We start from the raw sequence: 23,218 nt of genomic DNA on the forward strand, positions 1-23,218 counted from the left end.
CAGATAAGCAATTCTGAAGATTTCTTTTAAATATGAGTTTTACTTACATGACCACCCAAATTGAAGTAAGAATGATTTGTGAGGTTAATTGGAGTAATATGTGTAGTGACAGCTTCATAATTTATTAGAATTTCATTTGCATCAGTAAGTTCAAAAGAGACAGTGCACTTAAGTTCACCAGGATAATTTTCTTCCATTGATGGGCTTGTATATGAGAACTGCACTAAATTATCTTTTACTATGCTATCCCAAATAACCTAAAAAATTCAAAGAGATAATTTAATTATTAAAAATTAGATAAGTATAAATAAATAGAAACATAAAGAATTTAGAACAAATTAACTATTTCATTTGAAACAGAATTTTTAGCAATTAATGCGAACACAATATAATATATAATGCCCAGAAAACATTAAAAATCAATTAAATTACAGATAAGCAGCATTTTTGAATTCTGAGAGCTAATGGAGTGACTCAGGGATGGGCAAACTTTTTCGGTCGCCTGCCGAAAGTCGGGGGGGGGGGGAGTTCGGAGGCCAGGATAAATTTTTCTAAAATTTTAAAAACAATATACAAGTATTACAATTTAAATGACATACTCTGCTGAAACCTAAGCAATGACAGAAAAAGCTAAAAGTATCATTTCTGTCTTTGAAAGACAAATTTTGAGAAGTATTTTTGGTGGCATAAAATATAACAACATCTGGAGAAGAAGAACTAACTATGAACTCTATAAATCCTTTAAAGAAATAGATATAGTAAAATATATAAGGATTCAGAGAATTAAATGAGCAGAACACCTGTGCAGAATGAATGAAAATCGAGTAACTAAAAAGATCTTCTCGACCAGACCATTCGGCACCCGAAAAAGAGAGAAACTTAAACTTAGGTGGCTCCAATGTTTGGAAACAGACTTAAGAATTTTAAAAATAACCAATTGGATGTCCATAGCCACGGATAGAAGAACTTGGAATTCGATTCTGAGGAATGCAATGGCCCATCCTGGGCTGTCTGGCCATTGAAGAAGAAGAAAATTTAAATATGTTAATGAGATGAATGAGATTGCTATTTCATTTTTAAAAGTTTCTTATATTGAGGTTCGAAGTGAGATGCACTGATTCTAAGGAACGAGGCTAAATGCTCATCTGTCACTCTACTTCTGAAATAACTCCTTCTAAGGTTCATAATTGAAAACACTTCACATATATAAGATGAAGCAAACATAGCACTGATTAATTAAGATACAGTAACACGCCGAACAAGTATTAATTTAGAAGTTAAACAACAAAAATCAGCGTTATATTTTTAAATTTGAATATATAATGCTGTTTTTTTTTTTTTTTTTTTTTACTTCTAAATTAATACAGAGGCTGTTCGCACATTTTTTAGACGATTTTGGTAAGCGGTAATAAAAAATCGTTTGCTGCAAAAGAAGTAATTGCAATTGTACTATGTTTTTAAAAGTCAAAATTATCGTCTGTGGCTTGAAAGTTTTGTTTTTATTCAAAATGGCGAATTTAACAAAGCAGTGGTTCGAAGGCTACATTTACGCTCTTTCCGAAGAGAAATATGCATGCTCCGTTATCCAAAAACGATGCGAGAGTCATGGTCTTGTGATATCTAAAGCGTCGATAGGTAATATCATCAACAAGAAAGGAGAAAAACGTCAAATTGGAGCCTCAAGTGGGACAAAAATTCCAAACAAGTATCCAAGGAAAAGACGGACATCTTTCGACTATTGCAAAGGTTCGTTGTTTAATGTTAAAAGAAAATCTCCCTAGTCAAAGGACAGTTGCAAAATCATTAAAATGCTCGGTGTCCACTGTAAACAAAATGATAAACATTGATTTAAATCTTAAGAAAGCGAAAAAACGCAATTTGCATCGTCTTCTTCCAAAGCATATCGCTCAACGCAGAACACGCTGCAGAATTCTATATGAGAAACACTCATGCAAAGAAAAGTGGAAAACAATTGTCACAATAGATGAAGCATGCGTGTATTTAAATGATTGTAACAAAAAAAAAAAAAAAAAAAAAAAAAAGCCACTTATTATCATAAAAGGGGAGAAAAAAATTTAAGTACATGGTTCAAAGAATCAAAAGAAAGTTTTTCTAAGGGATTCATGATTGTTGCTGGTTTTTCTTACAATGGCAAGTTAAAAATAAAGAGACTGCAAAAAAATGTCAAGATTAACTCCAAATACTATCAGGAACATATTTTATCGCCAATTTTTCTAAATGAAATACCATCACTTTACCCACAGTGCCATCAATCTGTGAGACTTCATCAGGACAAAGCTAGCAGTCACACATCAAAATCCACTGTAAATTTCCTAAAAGAAATGGAACCAAAAACTGGTATCAAGGCACCCTTCACTGATATCTCTACTAAATCTCCCGATGTGTCACCTATGGATTTTTGTGCTTTCGGACTTTTAAAAACTGCATTATCCAAACGTTGTCCCAAAACCCTTAACAGGACTCTGGAAAGCTGTTCGGGAGGAATGGGATAGAATATCTCTTCTGCCACTTCAAAAGGCATTATTATCCTAGAAATTGTGGTGTCGAAAGATAGTTCAGAATAAGGGATGTCAAATAGAACATTTAAAACACAAGAATTTTATTTAATTTAGTTTTGTGAATACAATATACATCGTCTAAAAACTGTGTGAACAGCCTCTGTAGCACTGATTTTCTGGACATGAGATATTGAATTTAGGAAACTTACTTTCGACAACGATTTCTAAAACTCTAACTTTGGCATATTTAGAAACAATTGCTTGAGATGAGTCTTAGATTGCAACTCAATTATTTCAAGCTGCAAAACTGCCAAAACTGCTTCACAATTTACGTTGAAAGGCATGGTAAAAATATCCAATTCTGTTTGAATTCCACCGAAATCTTGAAATCTGCGTTCTAACTGAAAATGCAGTTTTTTCGAGCCATCTTCCTAATTCTTAAGCTTCTCTTCATTTACTGAGGTACTGAATTTAACCTCGGGAAATGACACTAGTTGTTCTTAACTAGCTGCCCAGCAGATTAAGTTTTAGTTTAAAAGCTTTGAGATGGGCCCTGATATCGTCGATAAATTGATTTTCCTTGCATCTTGACATTCAAGTTGCTCACATGACAAAGAAAATCTGTGGAAAATGCAAAGCACGAAAGCCATTCTGTATCTTTTAAAATTTCGCACTCCGCAGAACACTGTTTCTTAAGGAATTACAACACAATGTCGTCTTTCAGCTGCCATACTCGCTCGAAAACACATCCTGCACTAAGCCATCTTACTTTCGTGTAATACAGTACATCCGAATATTCAGATTGCACGCACTGAAGAAAATCTCAAAATTGCCTGTGGTTAGCATACGAGATCGAATAGTATTTAGAAGCTTCCGGACTGCACCAAGCACGGGTTTCATATTCAATGCAGATTTACACAGAGCATCTTCATGTATAACACAATGTAGAAAACAACATTGTTCACGGGATAGATTTGCTTAAAGAGTCCAACAAATCCAGATTTTTTTTCCTGTTATACGAGGGCTATCCAGAAAGTAGATTACGTTTTGGAATAAAAAAATAAACAAAGTATAGGAAACAAATTTTATTATATACAGATGAAAGCCACACTCAAATACTACTTTTCTACATAGTCACCATACAAATTAAGGCATTTGTCGTAGCGATGTACGAGCTTGGAAATTCCTTCGTCGAAAAATTCGGCCGCCTGCGCCTTCAACCACTTCGTTACCTCTTCTTGCCTTCCATCTTGCACAAAACTTGTGGTAACCAAGCTTTTCGCTGATGATTTCGTGCAACAAACTTCGCGAAATTTGTGGAAAACTCAAAGAAAGTTCCGTTATTGTGAAATTTCGATTTTCACGGACTTTAGCATCGACTTTTTCGAGAAGTTCGGCGGTCACTATGCTGGGTCTCCCACTTCGATCTTCGTCGTGAACATTGGTTCGGCCATTTTGAAATCTTATGACCCACTGACGCACTCCACCTTCAGTGATAATGTTGTCCCCATACACTTCACGAAGCTGCCGATAGATTTCTATCGGTTTACAGTTTTTTACAGTCAGAAACCTTATTACTGAGCGCACCTCGCAGCTCGCGGATTTTCAATTAACGCAGACATTTCAAACCGTCACAGTATCTGAACGGAGCACAGCACGAACCTCTCACTAGCACGGCTAGATGCAGACTGAGCTGCGCAACGCTCTGACCCCAAGATGGCCGCGCTAGCCCCGCCCCTAGCGGACACAGACGGAAACGTAATCTACTTCCTGGATGGCCCTCGTATATGGTGCTTCATCGATCGCAATATTGCATATATTTGTTCTAGGCACTTTCAAAGTTAAAAGCCCTTCCTGAAATTCACGAAAAGTATCACATCCCGTTGTAGTTCCCTTTAAAGAACGCATGCACGCCAGTTTCTCGGTAATTTCAAAGGATCAAAATTTAAACTGGCCCAATCTTCAACTTTAATTGTGATGTCAAATTTTTATCGATGTCTTCGACCGTTTTTCGAGATAAGCTTACATTAACAAAATTATTCTTTTCTGAACATAAAAATTACAAACTTGGAGCATGCATTGTTTAATGAACTCTCCATCACTGAGAGCTTTATTATTTTTAGCAATACTGTATGCTATAATGTAACTTACATGTGTAGCTGCTTTTTGGATACTGTTTGCTTCCTTGAAAAAAATTTGTCGGCCTGGTAATTTTTTACAAACACTTTCTACATTTTGGTTTCTTTCATATTCGGACATTGCTTCTTAATTGGAATTCTTATGCTTAGCTGTGAAATGTAAGAAAATTTTATATTCTTTGAAGACTACTACAGCTTCATTGCAGATAAGACACACTGGTTTACCTTTTACAACTGTAAAAAAAATATTTCCAGGTCCATTCATCATTAAAAGCTCGGCAATCTGAATCAGCTTTACGTTTTTTAGTAGCCATTTTGGAGTTGAAATATTTTACGAATAATCTCAGCATTAGCTATCCTATACTTTTAATAATTTCACCACTATTCTCAATGATGCTGTATATCCGCAATCAATAATATGTATTAGAACTTGCGCCAAAAGAAAAAGGCTGCTGACTGGAGCTTAAAAAAAAAAAAAAAAAAAAAAAAAAAAAAAAAAAAAAAAAAATATGCGCAGTCTGCAACATGTGAGGTCTAATTCACCAATAAAGGAATTCCCATATGTCTGCTCCCCGAAAAAGAGATAACGCTTGTTGGCGCCAATCTACGGCTATAACTAACAAAGAACTTCCGCTTTTAACACTGTACTGATTGAAAGCTGTTCTGTGTTTGCTATTTCCGCCGATTTATGTTTTGTAGAACAAAAATAGCGAAATTAAAAAGATCATCAGTCCTTTGAAAAAAAGGAAGGGAAAAAAAAAATAATATTACAAAAAAAGTAGAAAAGTAAATGTATATATAATATATAAATATATATTTCTTTTAATCTGCCTTGGACAGCCAAATTAAAATTCTATACACGGGCCGGATAGAACCTTCCGGCGGGCCGTAGTTTGCCCATCTCTGAAGTAACTAAAGCAAATTACTCTTTAAAAAAGAGAAACTCATATTACATATTCTCTCAAAATGCACTTTCTCAACTAAATGCCAGTGTAAGATGACTATAGCAGTGTTTTAAAATAAAAAAGGTGAGAAAAATAAAAAATTATGAAAATTAAACTGTATCCATTTTTGAAAATAAAAAATAAAATTGCATAATCATCCTCAGATGAATCTTTTCAAAACTATGTTATTGAAATAATTCTATGAAATCATTTATTACATGTTACCTCATATTTATTTCATACTTTAACATATAGATAACTGACTGCTGTTAAAGAAAAATAGATTGGTTTACCAATTTGAACATTTGATTTTTAGAACGCACAAAAAGTAATTGTTTTGTAAACACAATCAATGCAAAATATTTTTAAACCTGAAGCAATTCTAAAATACCTTCCACCAGTGTTTCTTAAACTGTGTTCCAACCTTAGGGTTCTGTGGAGATCATTTAAGGGTTCTGCAAAACTTACGTACTTCTTTTCAAAACATTAAAAAAATTAACGCTGAGGAATCACCTGGAATCCTGCTGTCAGTGATTCTCAGACTCATTTCTGTATTGATAACTACATATGGGAAATCCCACACATCTAGAAATACAGAGAATTCTCCAGTTTTAAAAATACAGAGAAATCCTGTATATTTGAATATAAAAAGGTGCTGAAAGTAGGAGATAATATTCATTTTTTATATGTGTCTTATAATATAAAAATTGATTGAAAGTTTTTTATTTTTATTTTTCAGTTACTGATAAACTTTATTTGGCTATTCTAGCATTAATTTGCTATTATATTTAATTCATTAATATATATTCATTAATTTGTAGGACTAATTTTAAAGGTTTAAACATAGAATTTCAGCTGTGATTGCACTTCTACACGTTTTTGCACTTCTGCAGGTGTGAAGAAGATTTTGTGTTTAAACCTTCATAACTAATTCTGCAAATTTATGAATATTATGCTAATTCTTGTTACCTAAACATTTCTAATAATCCATTTATTATCGAAGCCCAACCTTCGATCATGTCAGTAGAAAAATACAAAACTTTTATTTAAATTATACCTGATTTATCATTGCAGGAAAATTTTGAATTGATGCCAGAAGTGGAACTCTAGTGCACTTTAAAAAATTAATATCTTAACTAGTCAAAAAGTTGTGCTGGCACATTTACGATTTGCAACTATATGAAATGGGTTTCTCAGCTGTACGTGCTGACAAAAATATAAATACCACAACAGAATCAATGATGAAGATGATATAAGAATTCAACTTTAATCCATAAAGACTAATATTTAGTATATCTCTAATAATAAAAAGCAGCACTTCTCATTAAAATTTTAACTTCTGTTTTAATAGATTATTTTAAGACCTTTTAGTTTTGGAATTTCTTTTTGGAACAAATAAATTATTATTTCAAACAATTTTCATTTTTGTTACAAATAAACTGTTACATTAAAACCATAGTATTGAAACAAACCAAGTGTTCCACAATAAAAGTTGACATTAAAAGGAGTTCCACTGTTCAAAAGGATTAAAATGCTGCATTACACATATTTATTTCAATAAAATCTGAATTAGAAAATTGATACTGAAAATGGTACATGTAATTTCATGCATGTCATCTTCATGTGACTTTTATTAAATTTCAGTTGCATATATCACTATTTAAGAAGCTCTTAAAATGAGCAGATTTTTACAAAAGCAGTAAAAAAAAAAAAAAAAAAAAAAAAAAAAAAGATTTTATAATTGGAACTTCAACCGATCCATTCACTCTTAGACATTTCTAAATTTTAAAACAAAATGTTAAATAAAGTAACATTATGACAGTATCAATAACACCTTCAAGGGTTAACTGATTTTAGATTATAAATAAGTATGTACAAAACTTGCCTTATCGAAACCTTTAATTCCACCATGCAGATGATTAGGGGCATTATTGATTGTAAGATTATATTCTTTATTTTGCAACACAAATTTGCCTTTAGCAATTCTGTTGGCAAAACGTCCTACAGTGCAACCAAAATAATGTGGATGATTAACGTAAGCTAAAATAAAAAGTAAAATTTTGAAAACTTATTGGAAATAAACAACATTAGTATAAAAACATTTTATATGATTGGAACTAAATTAGCAATATGCCAAGCCATTTTGTAAATTTGCAACATACAACTATGAAAGTTTTAATAGAAAAATTTAAATATTATAACAGATTTCATTATATAGTAACAGATACATATATAATGATACTTAGTTTCCAAAAAATGATTAAAAAAATATACATAACATAGTTCCATAAATCCAGTTAAAAGATTTTGAAAATTTTGGTCAATTTTTAACAGTTTTGTTTCTTATGAAAGTAAAAGTGGTACTCTTTTGTTATCGGGACCAGATTCAGAAAAGTACGTTAGGTATGTATGGCTGTATGTAAATGTTCATGCATGCATGTACACATGTATATAGACACATGCATACATTTCCTAATCCGGTCCTGATAATGCAGAAATTATATATAGTATCAGGAAAATATATATATAACATAATTGTTTCATAAGAATAAATTGAATTTAATTCAGGCATGCTGGATTATTGTATGTTTGCTGTCTTATGAGTTCATTGCCACCAATTTCGGAAATTTATAATTCAAAATAACCTCTTCCAAAAACTGTATCTACTTTAGTATCGAACAAAAATTCTAAGCATTTCTGTAATGATTTAGAATATCTTCTATGAATAGTGTAACTAATGATTGATTTTATTAATTTATTAATAATTTCGTGACCTCAGCTTTCTGAAATTTAAATATTTCTTAGAATTAATATTATGTTAACAATTTATTACTGTTTTAATTTGGAATTAATGTTATGTTTTAGGTTTGGAGGCAACTTCCCCTTGATAAGTCTGTCTCCTGCCTACTCAACGGTCATTCACTTATGCATTTTTAAAAAAATTGTTTGGTTTAATTTTAATTTGCTAAATTAGTGAATTTATTTTCATGGATTGATTTTGCACTTAATTTGCTTATGCTTCTGAATTTAAATGATATTGTAGATTAGTTTGAGAATTAAATCTTTTATATGTTTGCACTTTTTTAAAATTTTTAAAAAAAATTTGGCTTTTTTTCTTTTTTTAGGCTTTAAATTTGCTTTTCTACTTTATACGTGTTTGTTAAAAATTAAATTTTAATTTGTTTAAATATATATAACATATATATTTTTTCCTGAGAGGAGATTATAGAATTTTTTCATTTATCTATAACTGCCTAATGAACATTAGCATAATGGCTGTATAGTAAAAAGTGGGAGATGATAAAATATTATCAGTAAAAAGTTACAACAGTTGCCTGAGTATTTAATTAGTCATAACTGACTTCTTTTGCCCTGGAAGTATTCTAGGCTGTTACAATTTTAAATTAAACTTTTAGTAAATTATTAACATACAATAATAGTTACAGATATAATTATACAACTATGCACACTGGCTGCTATCTGGGTAACTGGTTATAGCATAGTACTTAGCAGCTATTCACTTAGAAGAAAGATATAAATATCAGTTAGTCTTCTAACTCACATTTATATTAATCTCTCAGGAATTCACATAAACAATCAAGAATTAGTTACAGATTATGTTATGTTAATTGAATACTGAAAAATATTTATTATCAGAAATTTTGCTTTCAGTTCTAATAAATAAATCTGACATATCAATACTTCAGTGAATAACAGAAAAATTATAAGAAAAAATGCCTACTAGAAAAATACAGCTTTATTTTTATGCAAAAGTTACAGTACCTTGAGAAATTTTAAAAAATTGATTAATTTATTTTTAAATTATCTGAAATTTTAAATATATTATTTATTATCTGAAATTTTAAAAATTATCTGAAATATTTAATGTTGGAAGTAATTGTAAGACTTGATATTCAAGCTGTTCTTTCTGCCTGATGTCCATTGATTTTAAATTTCTTACAAACTATAAAATTCATCTTTCAGGTTGATTGTTGGAAATAAAACCTAAGATGAATATCTGAGTCTCATGGCTTTAACTACTAGACTACTGGTCAGCTCAATTCTTAGGGTAAAATTTTAAAAAATTTATTAACCACATCTGGCAATCATTATAATTCTTAAATTTTTCTCCAAACTCATTTTAAACTTCCAGTACCATGTAAGTAATTTTTTTCCCATGTAATATATGTGATATAAATATATATACTGCTCAATAAAGTAAATAATGATATGCAATTTCATCAACCTTGGTGATTTCCCTATATTTTTAAGTAACTTGCAAACATAATGAAACATTTATAAAATTCTTTTAGAATATACGGTCAAATTTATTTAACATTAAAAATTGACTATTTTTTTACAAATGCTTTTTTATCATCAAATGTAAATAAATACTAAATAGTTATATATTTTCTAAGATGAAACTATAAAAAGCTATAATACTTTTTTAATTACTTTTCCTTCAAACCTTTAGTTAAGCTTAAAGGAACACATAACCTGTTTATATTCAGTGTACTGAAAGCATTTGATTCACCTGATGAGACAGATTCACTATTTTACTCAAGCTCATCTTATATGTAATTACGTGACTATGTTTGCCCTCCCTTAAAAAAAAAAAAAAGGGTAAAATCCTAGTATACGGTGCAGCCTTGGCGCGACTTTGAAAATTATCGCCAACACCAAAAATGATCCAAAGAACGTCTATATATATATTATACACACATAGTATATATACTATATACATACTATATACTATGTTTAACTGTATATTTTCTTTGAATGACCTGTTAACTACTCATCCTATATGTCCCGTTTTTACTGCTCATCATAAAGTCGCCAAAAGTAGCCAAATCCCGTGTGCACCGGATACTAGGATTAAACCAAAAAAAGAGTTAGGATACTATACATACATACTTCAGTGTTAGGATACTATACATAATAGAGAAAAGTAATTTATGTTAAATTAACGCCAATCAAGTGCAAACAAAGTACACATTTTTGAAAAAGTAACTCGATTTTTCTTTATACAGACCATATCAATAAGTTAAACATACATGAAATATCGTCAAATCCTAGTACAATATCTTCTAGATTTCCATCTTTATCAGGAACTTTAAGAGATGTGATAGTCGCTCCGTAACTTATTACTTGGAATTCAATTTTATTGTTTGTCAAAGTAAATCGCCGAACATCTCTTACATCACCATCGGTATTATTTATGTGGCCAAAAGAATCTTCACGAATTGCTATCACCATGATTATTCTTTTTCTTTATAAAATTCAGCAGCCGTGAAAAGTGATTAATGTTATGCCGTATATGGTCACATCAAGAAGCTTAGAATAACCTCCTTGGGTCACATGTATCACATATTTGTTTGTAAACAAACAAAAGAAACGATTACAATTAAAGCTATTGACAAATTATCTGAACTCTTTTTTTTTAATCTTAACAGACTGTCGTCTACATTTGTAATACAAAGTGAATTAATGAACATTATTAAAATGAGATACGTAACACAAAATTATTAAATAACCTAAAGATTATAAAATAATTTCATTTTTACCAACAGGCAAAAAGACTCAAAATGAAATATGAAAGGTGCGTGTGAATGTTTGTTGATGTTCAACTCGCTCCTTTTGGAATCCCTTATAAGTTATTATATTAAATGTGATGGATAGTTGAATTGGTACTTTGTTATTCTACCATCAGGAAATAGCAGTTGAACAGTACGCTTTTTTAATTCTTGTGTATGCGTTTTACTAAAGAGAGGTCACATCTTAATGCTTTTTTAAAATAAAAATTTTAATATTCTGATTATTATAAGCAAAAGATTTATTTTATGTATCAAGTATATTTTAAAATTCGCAATCAAAATGTACAAAAGTTTTATGAAAGGTTTCTATTTCATTGTTAAATGCCATTTTTATTGCTCGTTGTAATAAAAGTTATATAGAGCTTGAACAATATTGGTATTTTCTTTTTTAGTTCTACAGTCTTGAAATCTGTGTATCAGATAGAACGGAAATATCCCCTATAAAATGAGTGGCTGTTCAATGATATGCATCTGATCTGAAACCATTTAGAAAAATTGAATCGTGATCTGTGATCAAAGTGTAGTATATTTTAAAGTAAGTAACGTATGCTATTCTTGTGTGAGGAAATCTTTTTAATAAATTAATTAAATTTTTAATAATTCTTTTTCGAAAATAACTTACTTAGTGAAAGCCAGTTTCAGAATTTTTCTTTATGAATGTTTTTCTAAAAATATAACTATATATTATTGCAGTGTTATTATATGTTGCCATCAATATAATGATTTTTAAAATTTGAATTTAACTTAAGAATATGTAATTCTGCAGTCTCATTCAGTGTTTAAAACAAACTTATTGCACCAGTAAATATTTCAAAGATATTTAAACAGTGAATTTAAATTAGAAAGGAACTTATAAATTTTAATAATTTAAATATGACAATAAATTTTATGAAATTATGTAACAATAATAAGCAGTATATTGCTTTAGTTATTGCATTTTAATCATGTTTTATATTGGCCAATTATAAATAATTGAGTTCAATAACATAGCAACTTTATTTTGTGTATATAATATTAGTTATGGTGAGAGATTTTAGTTTGACACCACTAGGTAAATGTGGTCTGGTACTTGCTTGGTGTTCAAACTGACCACTAAGTAAAATTATGGTAACCCTTTGTCCTATATATTATTATAAAAAGTAGGGAATGATATTGGCTGTCAGATGTGAAATTTATATTAGTCATATTTTATGTAAAATAATATTATATTTATAAGAAAACTTTTATGACATAATGAGTGGAATAATGAATGATAAAAAATTAAAATTTAATGAGTTTTTTTTTTTTTTTTTTGAAAATTAGTTGTTTTATTTTCGAACTTGTTTCATCATATACAAAACAACAAATGAATGGGAAAAATGTGCTAGCTTGAGATAGGGTTACCAGAGTTACAGGTATCATCACTGGCATTTTTCTTTTACTTTGCAATGATTTGATTGGATAACATTCAGCCCTTTTCACCTGCTTGACAACATTTTTGCCTTCATCGCAAGATGTTGGAAAATTACAGGATTCATTTTTTCGATTCAGCTTATATATGGATTGGGTAATTTTTGAAGAAAAAATGCGCTACATGGATTGGCTTATATTTGGAAATGTATGGTTTTGTGAATTATTCAATACTGGAATCATGAAAGACAAAGAAGTGTAAATAAACAATTTTTAATGGTTAAATTTAATGATCGCTTTTCAATAACTATCATAGCTAATACTAATGCTAGATGCAGGGTTTTACTCTCAGCATTTTAGCTTTAGAGGGGATGTTGCTGCTAATTGTACCAACTATGATGTTGGAAGTGGCTCTTGTCCAACTGGCCTTGACTGAAATCAGTTAAAGACATATCAGAATATTGTGATATTTATTGCTTCACAGACCACTATTAAAGCAATTGCTTTAGTCATACTTTCAAACAATGGGTCTGTTCTAAATTCTCAGCCAGTGATAAATTTTGTAATAAATAGTGGTCGTAACTCTGCAGTGATCCCAAGTGCTTGTGGAATCACATGTAATGAGTTTGCTGACATTCTGGCCAAGGCTGGATCTTTCCTCCCTCAACCCAATCTTTCTGTTTGCTATCACATTGCTAAGAGAATCATTGGAGCCAGATGTGGAGCTCATCTTTGAGAGAAGAATGGGGACTCTGTGAAGGGGAAGATTTAGTGTTCGCTAATGGAGAACCTGATTCCTTATGACCTACCTAGACATGTTGGTGTCACTAACTTTAGATTAAAAACTGGACATTACTTTATCATGAAACACCTACACAGATTTGGCTTAGCAGACTCTCCATCTTGCCCATTATATGATATTGATGACATATCTGGTGACCGTTTAGACACTTGTTCTGAACTTAATGGTGTAGCAATGGCTAATGCTGTCAAAAATTATTGTACTTATTTTAATGTTTTTGAACTGTATTGGGCTGCCTATCATAGACAAATGGCAGTCATGCCTAGGTCTGGGGTAGGATTTAAAAAAAAAAAAAAAAAAGGAAATACAGGGTGCAGCAGGGAAACTTCCTTATTTGAAACGCGCGCCATCTAGCGACATTAATTCCGAGAAGGGTGGGGTGACACTCATTGAAAACAGTAGTATTTAAAGTTTTATGTCATGTAGGTTTAGTACCGATCATGCAGTAGACGAGAGAGGAGCATACGTTGCTGCGATAATCCCGAAGTACCAATTTTTAGAATAACAATGCATATGAAATTAATGTTATTGAACACACATTAAGAAACATTTAAAATGTTTTAATTTTAAGCTTGTTGAAAGTGGAAGCCTTGTTAATAATGTTAGGCATCTGTTTTAAGTCTTTTTAGAATCGGACTGCTATTGCAAAGCAGTAATTGATGTGAATTATGTAAGACTAATGTTTTCAGAGGCTTTTAAAAATATAAACAGCTTTTTATGCTTCTTTCACCTCTTATTTTTATAATCATTCAGCTATTATGCTTTTTCATTACCTGTTGCAAATTTCCTATCTAACACAATTTTGACATCTAGTCCAACAGCTTCCAGTTGAAATGCCTATTTCCAAAAAAATTTCAGTACTCTTCTGTTATTGGGACTAGATTCAGAAATATATGCATGTATGTATGGAAGTATGTGTTCATTTATGCATGTATATATATATATATGTATGTGTGTGTGTATACACACACATACACTTGTGCACACGTACACACATTTCTGAATCTGGTCCTGATAACAGAAGAGTACCAAATCTTCAAATATATTTCTGTATATTGTAAACTTGAATATGCAGGTTCCGTATTTTTGTGCTGTTTTTGCTTAAAAAGTCATCAGAGCATCACATAAACTTAGCATCACACATGAGCCAAAACAGATATGTGCTATAAATATACCTGGGTTTTCACACAAATACTTTTTAATAACATCTTGGGTTACAGTATAACTATTTTAGCAATGAACTGTTTTGTCTTATGAATATTTTTTTGGGACTTTTCTGTGAGATTGTGGATAATCAGAAAGTTCCTTTTGAACATTGTATTTTCACAAAATATTGTCCTTTAGAAAGTACAGCTCCATAGAATGCCTATTCTTGCACCCTCTGTTTTAGCAAAACAGCATGTTTCTTAAGAAATTCACTGGTTTCTTTCTTTTTAGCTGACATTAATTTTGCATTCCCATTATAAGCCCCCCTCCTCCTGCAAAAAATGCTTAAATGGTAAAACATTGAACAATGAATGAAATGTCAAACTCAAAGATGAGGATAATTAAAAATATCAAATCTATGTAAACTGTAAGTTGTTCTCTTTAAATCAGAACGATATATTTTAAAAGATTGGTTAAGCTTGTTCATTATAGAAATTTTAGATGATGCAACTTTATTTGATATAGATAAAGATCTTTATTGTAATATATTTCATTCTTTAAAAGCTATTAAATTTTATAATTATTTAAATAAACTTATTCAGCTTTAAATGTATTTTTTATGTCTCTATCTATATTAATTTCCATGAACTTTTAGCTGATTTTATTGCTTCAGATTCTCTTATCATACCATGAATGCTGTTAGGTACTTCATAAATGTGCCATTAAAAGAACCAACCAACAAGGAGCCGTGTTAAAAACAACAGGAGATTGAAGAAGTATATAATGAAAATCCAATTAAAAGAAAGTTCAACTACGTACATAATGCAGAGACTAAAAGATTGAGAGCTATAAAATTTAGCACAGATTCTTGCAGGGATGGTTCTTATGGGACAAAACCAATTTTCCAAATTTATTATTATTTTCTTTTTGTTATTTAATATAAATTTTTATGCATTTTCATACATAATTAATGAAATAATTTTAATGATTGAACTAATTATTTCAGTTTTTGTATGGTTGAATAAATTAGAAATACCTTCCAATTAAAGGTTATCATAAATCTCTTTACAGATTTTTGGCATTTTTTCTGAACTTTTTTCAGTTTTTGATCATTATATATCGTTAATTTTTTTTTATTCTAACACTTGGAAATCTGTGGCTTATAATGTCTTAAAATATTCAGAAGACATAAAAATAACTCTTTATGCTCTTTTAAAGCAAAAATGGAATTAAAAAAAGAAAATGTTCTGTGATATTTTAAAAATATGTTATAAACTAGCTGAGCCCTGTGAAGAGAAGTTTTGTTTCTTCAGTGACTGCATGACTTATAAGCAGCCCAGCATTACTTATTTCATAACAGTGTCATGGAATATCTTATAAGATAAGAAGGATTATGTATTAGTATAAAATGATTTCTGAGCAGTGATATTATAGAATAAAACTAATAGAAATTTAGGCCACAACCTGTAAGAAAATGTGTGAAGCATTCTTGTTCAGAAAGTTTATATCCTGGAAATGAACCCTATAGCAAAACAAAACTCAAAGAAATTGTTTTATTATATTCCATTTACATTAATTTCTGCACATAAATTATATTTTGCTTAAACCAAAATTTGTTTTCTGTGTTATTGAAAGTATATTAAAAGTCTATCAGTATTTTTTGTTTTTATAATTTTGGTACAGTATGATCAATATTAATTTTTTGATTAAAATAATTGATTTTAACATTAATTTCTTTAAAGTATTCTTTTTAGATATAAAAACAAAATTTTGAAGTCTTACATAATGTTTGGCATATTGTGAACATATAATGTATGTTTGAAACCTTTTTCAGGCAGCATAATGTTAGGACATACAACATTATTTGTAAAACATCTGCCATCTGAGTTAAGTGTAGCTGACAGAGAAGAGTTATTGAAACTTGTTGGTGCAGTTAAAGTGAACATCATGCCAGATAATGGAAAAATGAAATATACAGCTTTTGCTACATTTCAGACTCATGAAGATGCAAAATATGCATTGTCCTTATTACACCAGAGAAAAATCTTTGATCATCATTTAGTTGTAGAATTTGCAAAAGAACAACATCAGAATTTTGTTCCACATGAAAGTGATTATGTCCCTTTTCAAAATGTATCAGTGAAAGAGAGTGCTAGTAAGTCGTCAGAGAAAGAAGTCTTGAGATTAGATATGGAAGATTTCTCCCGCAAATTACATGGAATTGCTCCTGCTCTTGGCTTAGACTATTTGCCTTCTCAACTTCTAAAATATAAATATCCACCACCAACACCAACAATAATTCAAAATATTGCTCATGCATTAGCTTCAGTTCCTAAATTTTATACCCAAGTACTGCATCTCATGAACAAAATGAATCTTCCAGCTCCATTTGGTCCTTTAACACCAGCACCACCACTAGCTCCTGATTTACCAGCAAAAACAGAAAATACATCAGAAATTATGGATAGAGATTCCTTTGAAGTAGAAAATATGGCTGTTACATCTTCAGAAGAATCTGAATATGAAAGTGAATCAGAAGGAGGTGACCATAAAATCCCTGAAAAAGTTCTTCCACAAAAAAGACCAATGCAAAAACCAAAGCATAAAAGAAAAAAGCAAAAGTTAGCCAATCTTATGCCAATGCCGAATGCTAGTACTGGGCGCCAAATTACAGAACCATCAGAGGTATTTGAAGTACAAACTATAAGTCAGAAAAAAATTAATGTGAAGAAAATAGATCACCTTACGTCTGCTGTTGGGCCAACACCAGTTATTGAACCTTGTGGAAGTTTTGGAGCCATTGAAGCTCCTAAACCAGTTACAGGCAATGAAGGGAATCAGAAAGAGCCTGGGGAAGATGAATGGGATGATTCTCAATTTATAACTTTGGAAGCACTGCGGAAAAAGAAAATTTCATCTAGGGAAATGAAAACTATGTCAGTATTTAGAAATTTTTCACCTGGTGAACCATCAGTTCGTTTGTATATAAAAAACTTAGCTAGACAAGTAGAAGAAAAAGATTTGAGGTATATTTTTGGAAGGTTTATAGATAGAAATTCAGAGCAAGACAGAAATATGTTTGATATTAAACTTATGAAAGAAGGTAGAATGAAAGGACAAGCTTTTGTAACTCTAGCTAATGAAAAACAAGCAACCGAAGCTATTAAAGAAACAAATGGTTTTGTGTTACATACAAAACCATTAGTTGTGCAGTTTGCAAGATCAGCTAAACCAAAAGAAGAAGGAAAAAAAGAAAAGAAATCATAAAATCATAGTGTTAAGAAATTTTATATTTCGTACTAATGAATTTTTTAAAAATTATTAGTATTGAGAATACTGATAGTGTTTTGCTTTCATTTCAGTATTTGAAGATGACAGAAGAGCTGGTCAGTGTTAAAATCTTATTTTTTGCCAAAGCACGTGAAATTATGGGGATATCTCAAATGGAAATGAAATGTTCTAAAGGACCATTTACTGGAGAAACTCTAATGAAAGAAATTAAAAAAGTATGCAGAAATTTAGACTCTGTGTCCAAAAGTCTAATTTTAGCTGTAAATGAAGAATATGTTGATAATTTAGAGACATTTTATTTAAAAGAAGGTGATCATATTGCAATAATTCCACCTTTAAGTGGAGGATGAACCAGCAATTCAAGCAATTTTTAATTGTAAAAATGACCAAGTTGAAAGAAAATTCTTCCAAACTGGTCATTACTGCAATTAAATATTAACATTTTGTCAAACTGGTTGTTACTTCAATTAAATATTAATATTTTGTAATTAAATGTGCCATTAATTTAGTTTCATTCATGATTTTAAAAAAATAGTGTTAATGATATTATTCCATTGATTGTGAAAGCTGGTAGAGATTCTGCCAAAGTTGCATCTAACATTTCTGTAGAATTAATGCCTCTTTATGTAATAAACAACCAGTATTCTACTTGCTTCATAAAAATGGCTTTTGTTGATTTCTTCTATTTTATTAGGTCCTCCGTTTTTTTTTTTTTTTTTTCCTGTAAGCCCTATTTTGAATGCTGTGAGTACAAACTTCTAATCTATTACCATTTTGTTGGCCATATCCAGGTCTTCTTTCCCCATTTAACAGCAATTCGCTCAACCAGCTGTAAATTAACTGGAGTGCAGTAATAAATTCTGCATTGTCATTGTTAATAATGCTAATTTGTGAAAGATATGCCATATCGTTGAAAGATTCAAATCACACTGTAGTGCAATTTCTCGGGCACTGCTACTACCAATAATGGTCTTGTAGGTGGCATTAACAATTGCATTCATATTAGTAACTGCATTATGACACCTATTTCTGCCCTCTGCCAGGCCGATCTGCTAAGAATACTATTTCTAACTTCTGTATTATGCTTTTCTATGTATAAATTGATAAAGGGCCTTTACTAAGGTTGTTATCACTTCTAAACTCACAAAAAGTGGCAGTTGTGTTTTATTGATAAAGATAAAACAACACATGTAAACAGTAACATTTCACAAGTAACATGTGCTGAAGCGTATTGAACCAGCTAACATTTGAAATATTCTTCATTTTTTCCCCCTTTATAGACTGAATTACTGATGTTGCTGTCATTTATGCAATTGGGCATTTGCATTTTAAAATTTTACTTACGTTTCATGCAAGTTTTCAATTGTGTAGACTAGAACAGTGCCAAATTTCCCCCTAATGGCAACTTTCTGGAACTAATCTTTTCATGGAATCTTTACCAAATTTAGTGGCATACCAGCTGATAGATTGAGTCACAGATGGCTGTGAGTGATGTCAGTAAAAAAAAAAATAAAATAAAAAAAAAACTGTATATAAAGAATATCAGAGATAATAAAAAGATTATTGAAAGAATATTAAAGTATTTTTAGAACTGTCCATTTATCTCCAACTAAACTGTAAACTGTATTCATACAGAGCTGTTTAACTTTTTCTGTATTCAACCATATGCTTCCTGAACATTCAATTTTTTTTAAGCTGCAAGTATTTGTTTACTGTCGCTACAGGTGTATTGAAAGACTCCCTAGTTGCTTTCAGCATTAATGGATTTTCTACCTGAGATTTCACTTTACAAACAGGATACATCTTTTTCTGATAATAATTTTGAGTCTTCCTTTCCTATAAAAATAATGATTAATGGATATTCCCATTCCAATTAATAATGTGCCTCATTTTGCTCATAGAAATCATAATATCATGCATTCCACAGCATTTTTTTTTTATTGCAGAACACTTTTCTTTGGAAGAGGCAAAAACAGCCTTCAATCCACAGCTTCCTTACATTTTGAAGAAATAAATTTCAATGATATTTCTCATTTTAAATGATATTTTTTGGCCAGAAGTTTTTATTCCTCAACATTAACATGTTTTAATTCTTTGTTGAAATAATTAAAAAATATGTTAATACCAATCATATGCTTTATTTCATCAAACAGATCTTGTTTGTTTAGTTAATTTGGCAAAGCACATAAGAGCTCTCTCTCATTAGACTCATCTAGTTATATAATTTCTTAAAATAAAGTAGAAGGTTTTATGGAAATAGAGAACCTTTCCACTTAAGTGTTTAAACTATGTACAAGATTGAATTCTAATTTGTAATTCATTAGCGTGCAATGTAATTTTATTATGTGAAAATCTGAAGTTATGGATAGTTAATTTTTCATATGTTCAGCTATAAATTTTGTAATAAGTGCTATGTTATCTAATACAGAATGATTAAACATGAAAATCAGCAATTTTATTTAGTATTTTCTTTCTAAAGTGCTGAATTTTTATTAAACCACTGAAAATGATCTAAGTATATTTGTTCTTAAATAGCTTTGCAAATTTTATAAAAGTGCATATTCAACTTACTAATTTGAAATTCTGCTCTGTAAATATCATGTAAAAAATTAAGAGTTTTTGTTACCCCCCAAAATTCAGAATACTTTGCTATCAATACGGCAACTATTCTTTATTCTGAAAAAAAAAAAAAAAAAAAAAAAAAAAAAAAAAAAATCTAACTAGAAGGTACAGTAAGGCAAGGAGGGAAAAACATTGTTTTATATCTCCCATTCTAGTTCAGTGAACGTCTTCAACCTGCATTTTCCATGTCTTTGAATGTACAATTTAGGCTATATGTTAAATTGATATATAGAATTATGATAAATAGCATGTATTTGACATAAAATCAAACTTTTTTCAAGTGAAATAATATATTTTTCCCATATTTCAATTATGAATATTATTAATTAAAGTTATGAAATTATGAATTAAAGTTATGAAAAGTGGAAAGTCTCATTTAATTTTTTTTTAATGGCATTCAAAATTTTAGTTCTGTAATGTTAACTGAATGTAAGTTATATTTGATAATATCCTTTTACTTAAATTTTCTTAATTTTTACATATATTTTTGTTTAAATTTATATATGTTATCTGAAATTATTATAAAAACTTCTAATATTTATTTTAAAAGATGATATACAAAATTTCATGGATTACAATTCAAATTATTTTTGCAATTTTTGGAAATATTCAAATTAAAATTTTTTTTTTAAATAAATGATAAAGTTTAAATTTAAAAATAAAGTATTATTTTTCTGTCAAAGTTTACCAATAAAAAGCTTCTTTTTTTTCCCAATTACTCTCTTACTGTGAATATGCTGTAACTGTTATAAACTTCTGTACTTTGAGAAATTCTAGACTTTGAAATGCATACCTAATTAAGGTAATAAAATCTTTCACAAATACTCTCCATATAATTTAATATAATGTTTTATATTTGCATATATAGTACACTTTTGTTGATTAAAATATTTTACTTGTATTTATATAGTTTCATAAGTACAAAAGTATAATTTGCAGGAATGAAATAGAAACAAAATAATGATGTATGATTATGTACACATGAATAAATATATACCTTTATACATTTTTTATAATTTTATTATTGAATACTTCTTTTATACAATTATAATTCATCTTGTTGATTTTTATCTAAATAGTCAAGAAGTTCTTCTTTAGTCATTTTAAAATTACTTTCTAACCACACAGTCTTTAATGTTTGCATTACTTTTCTCAACTCTGGACCAGCTGCGTAGCCTCTCTCCATCAAAATGTGTCCACTAAGAGGAAATTTAGGTATTTTCAAATCATTCAGTTCTTTCCATAGACAGACATCTCCACGATATTTCAAAACTTCACAACTCCGTTCATGAACATCACTAGTTTTATGTTTTGTATTTATTATCATTTCAAGAAATGGTTTAATAGTTGTGTCACTTCTGTCTCTATTCCTTATTATGAATAATGACAATTCTTTATCATATGTAGAAAATTTCAAGCGAGAATGCAGCGCTAAAACCTATGGAAGGGAAAGAAAGAATTTTATGCACATATTATGAAACTAGACATAAAACTTGAATATAAAAACATGTATGTATATATATATTGTGTCCACAAAAGTCCTTGTCCAACCTTTATTTTCACAACTGTTGCTTATAGATATATACTTCCAATAACAAAGATGTTTTAAATGATGCAAATATTTATGTTAACACATTTTAAAATTTTAAATATTCAATTTTATAAAAATTAAAAATAAATTATATTGTTCTCCAGTCCTTATACACTGGTTATCATAAATTAAAGAAAAATCACAAAACTCACGATTACTGAAAAAGTTACATGTAGAATTTTATGAAACTTACCCACAATATACAACACATAGTAAGGTATCAAATAACATAAAAAGAAATTACCAGACAATTATGGTAGTATAGAAATTAGCACATGTATAAAATGAACAAATCGAAGATGTCAGTTTGCTATAGTAAAAGTACCTTCAATATAGAATATACTTGCCTCCAGAAGCAATACAGCACATTCAGTGATGTGTGATGCTTTCAATTATGCGGTCTATCAGTTCCATAGGAAGCAAGAGCCATTACTTTTGCAAAGCAGTTGCAAGTGTGGCAAGGGTCTAAGGGGGCAGATTGCGAGCAGCTAGATGTCTCCCTAAAGCATCCCAAATGTGCTCGATAGGATTCAAGTCCAGGGATCGAGCTGGCCACTCCATGCGCATAATTGTTTCCTGTTGAAGATAATCATATACGATGCGAGCCCTGTGTGGTCTTGCATTTGTCGTCCTGTAACAGGAAAGCATCACTTATTGCCCCGGCATATGGGCACACATAAGCATCAAGGATGTCAACTCTATAAACATGAGCATTCATGGTTCCCCTTGGAAAAACATAGAGGTCTGTGCGTTAACCCAAAGAGATGCCACCCCCAAACACACACTGCCTCTTCCGTATGCATCTCTTTCACAGATGATAACGGGTTCCAGGTTCTCTCCATATCAAATAACGCCTACTATCGTGTTCTAGACTAAACCTGGACTCATCCGTAAAGAGAATAGCCCTCCATTGCTCAGGTGTCCAGTGGACATGTTATCGTGCCCACTGCAAACGGTCCCTTCTATGGCCTGACTTGAGCGGCACGCAAATGGTTGTTCGCCTCGCATACGGACCACCTTCGTGAAGCCTACTATGCACAGTTGACGTTGACACCAACCTTCTGGTGGCTGCAGCAAGGGAGGATCTAAGAAGAATCAGAGTAACGGTTTTATTCCTGAGTGCACATAATGTCAAATATAGGTCATCGGCGCTCGTCGTAGCAGTTGGCCGTCCTTGGCTGA

General features: G+C 30.5%; 4 protein-coding genes across 10 annotated transcripts in view; 2 read left to right on the forward strand and 2 right to left on the reverse strand.

Annotated features, from left to right (window-relative positions):
- LOC118189301 (galactose mutarotase-like) overlaps positions 1–10,963 on the reverse strand; it is a 49,272-nt gene extending 38,309 nt beyond the window's left edge. For 2 of the 3 annotated variants that reach the window (XM_085823313.1, XM_085823314.1), the window contains exons 1-3: positions 10,656–10,963; positions 7,487–7,641; positions 48–257 (exon numbers count right to left, since the gene is read on the reverse strand). In XM_085823313.1, the coding sequence (XP_085679439.1) occupies positions 48–257; positions 7,487–7,641; positions 10,656–10,857 (567 nt within the window). In that variant the 5' untranslated portion in view covers positions 10,858–10,963. The remainder of the gene's footprint in view (positions 1–47; positions 258–7,486; positions 7,642–10,655) is intronic. The other variant, XM_035359883.2, reaches the window with a different exon arrangement.
- A 628-nt stretch (positions 10,964–11,591) lies between these two features.
- LOC118189298 (RNA-binding region-containing protein 3-like) lies at positions 11,592–17,799 on the forward strand. Its single transcript, XM_035359878.2, has 2 exons — positions 11,592–11,730; positions 16,367–17,799. Exon 2 carries the CDS (start codon positions 16,375–16,377, stop codon positions 17,797–17,799), a length of 1,425 nt encoding a protein of 474 aa, XP_035215769.1. The 5' UTR covers positions 11,592–11,730; positions 16,367–16,374.
- A 104-nt stretch (positions 17,800–17,903) lies between these two features.
- Positions 17,904–18,486, forward strand: Mocs2A (Molybdenum cofactor synthesis 2A). Its single transcript, XM_085823319.1, has one exon. It carries the CDS (start codon positions 17,904–17,906, stop codon positions 18,171–18,173), a length of 270 nt encoding a protein of 89 aa, XP_085679445.1. The 3' UTR covers positions 18,174–18,486.
- Positions 18,487–21,443: 2,957 nt separating this feature from the next.
- LOC118191626 (CCA tRNA nucleotidyltransferase 1, mitochondrial) overlaps positions 21,444–23,218 on the reverse strand; it is a 53,026-nt gene continuing 51,251 nt past the window's right edge. For 4 of the 5 annotated variants that reach the window (XM_085823315.1, XM_085823316.1, XM_085823318.1 and 1 more), the window contains exon 8: positions 21,444–21,883. In XM_085823315.1, the coding sequence (XP_085679441.1) occupies positions 21,491–21,883 (393 nt within the window). In that variant the 3' untranslated portion in view covers positions 21,444–21,490. Of the gene's footprint in view, positions 21,884–22,383; positions 22,668–23,218 lie in introns of all 5 variants that reach the window. The other variant, XR_015042952.1, reaches the window with a different exon arrangement.

This window comes from Stegodyphus dumicola, chromosome 9, assembly GCF_044657685.1.
Source record: "Stegodyphus dumicola isolate Sdum_Otavi_A_Nest chromosome 9, ASM4465768v1".
NCBI lineage: Eukaryota > Metazoa > Arthropoda > Arachnida > Araneae > Eresidae > Stegodyphus > Stegodyphus dumicola.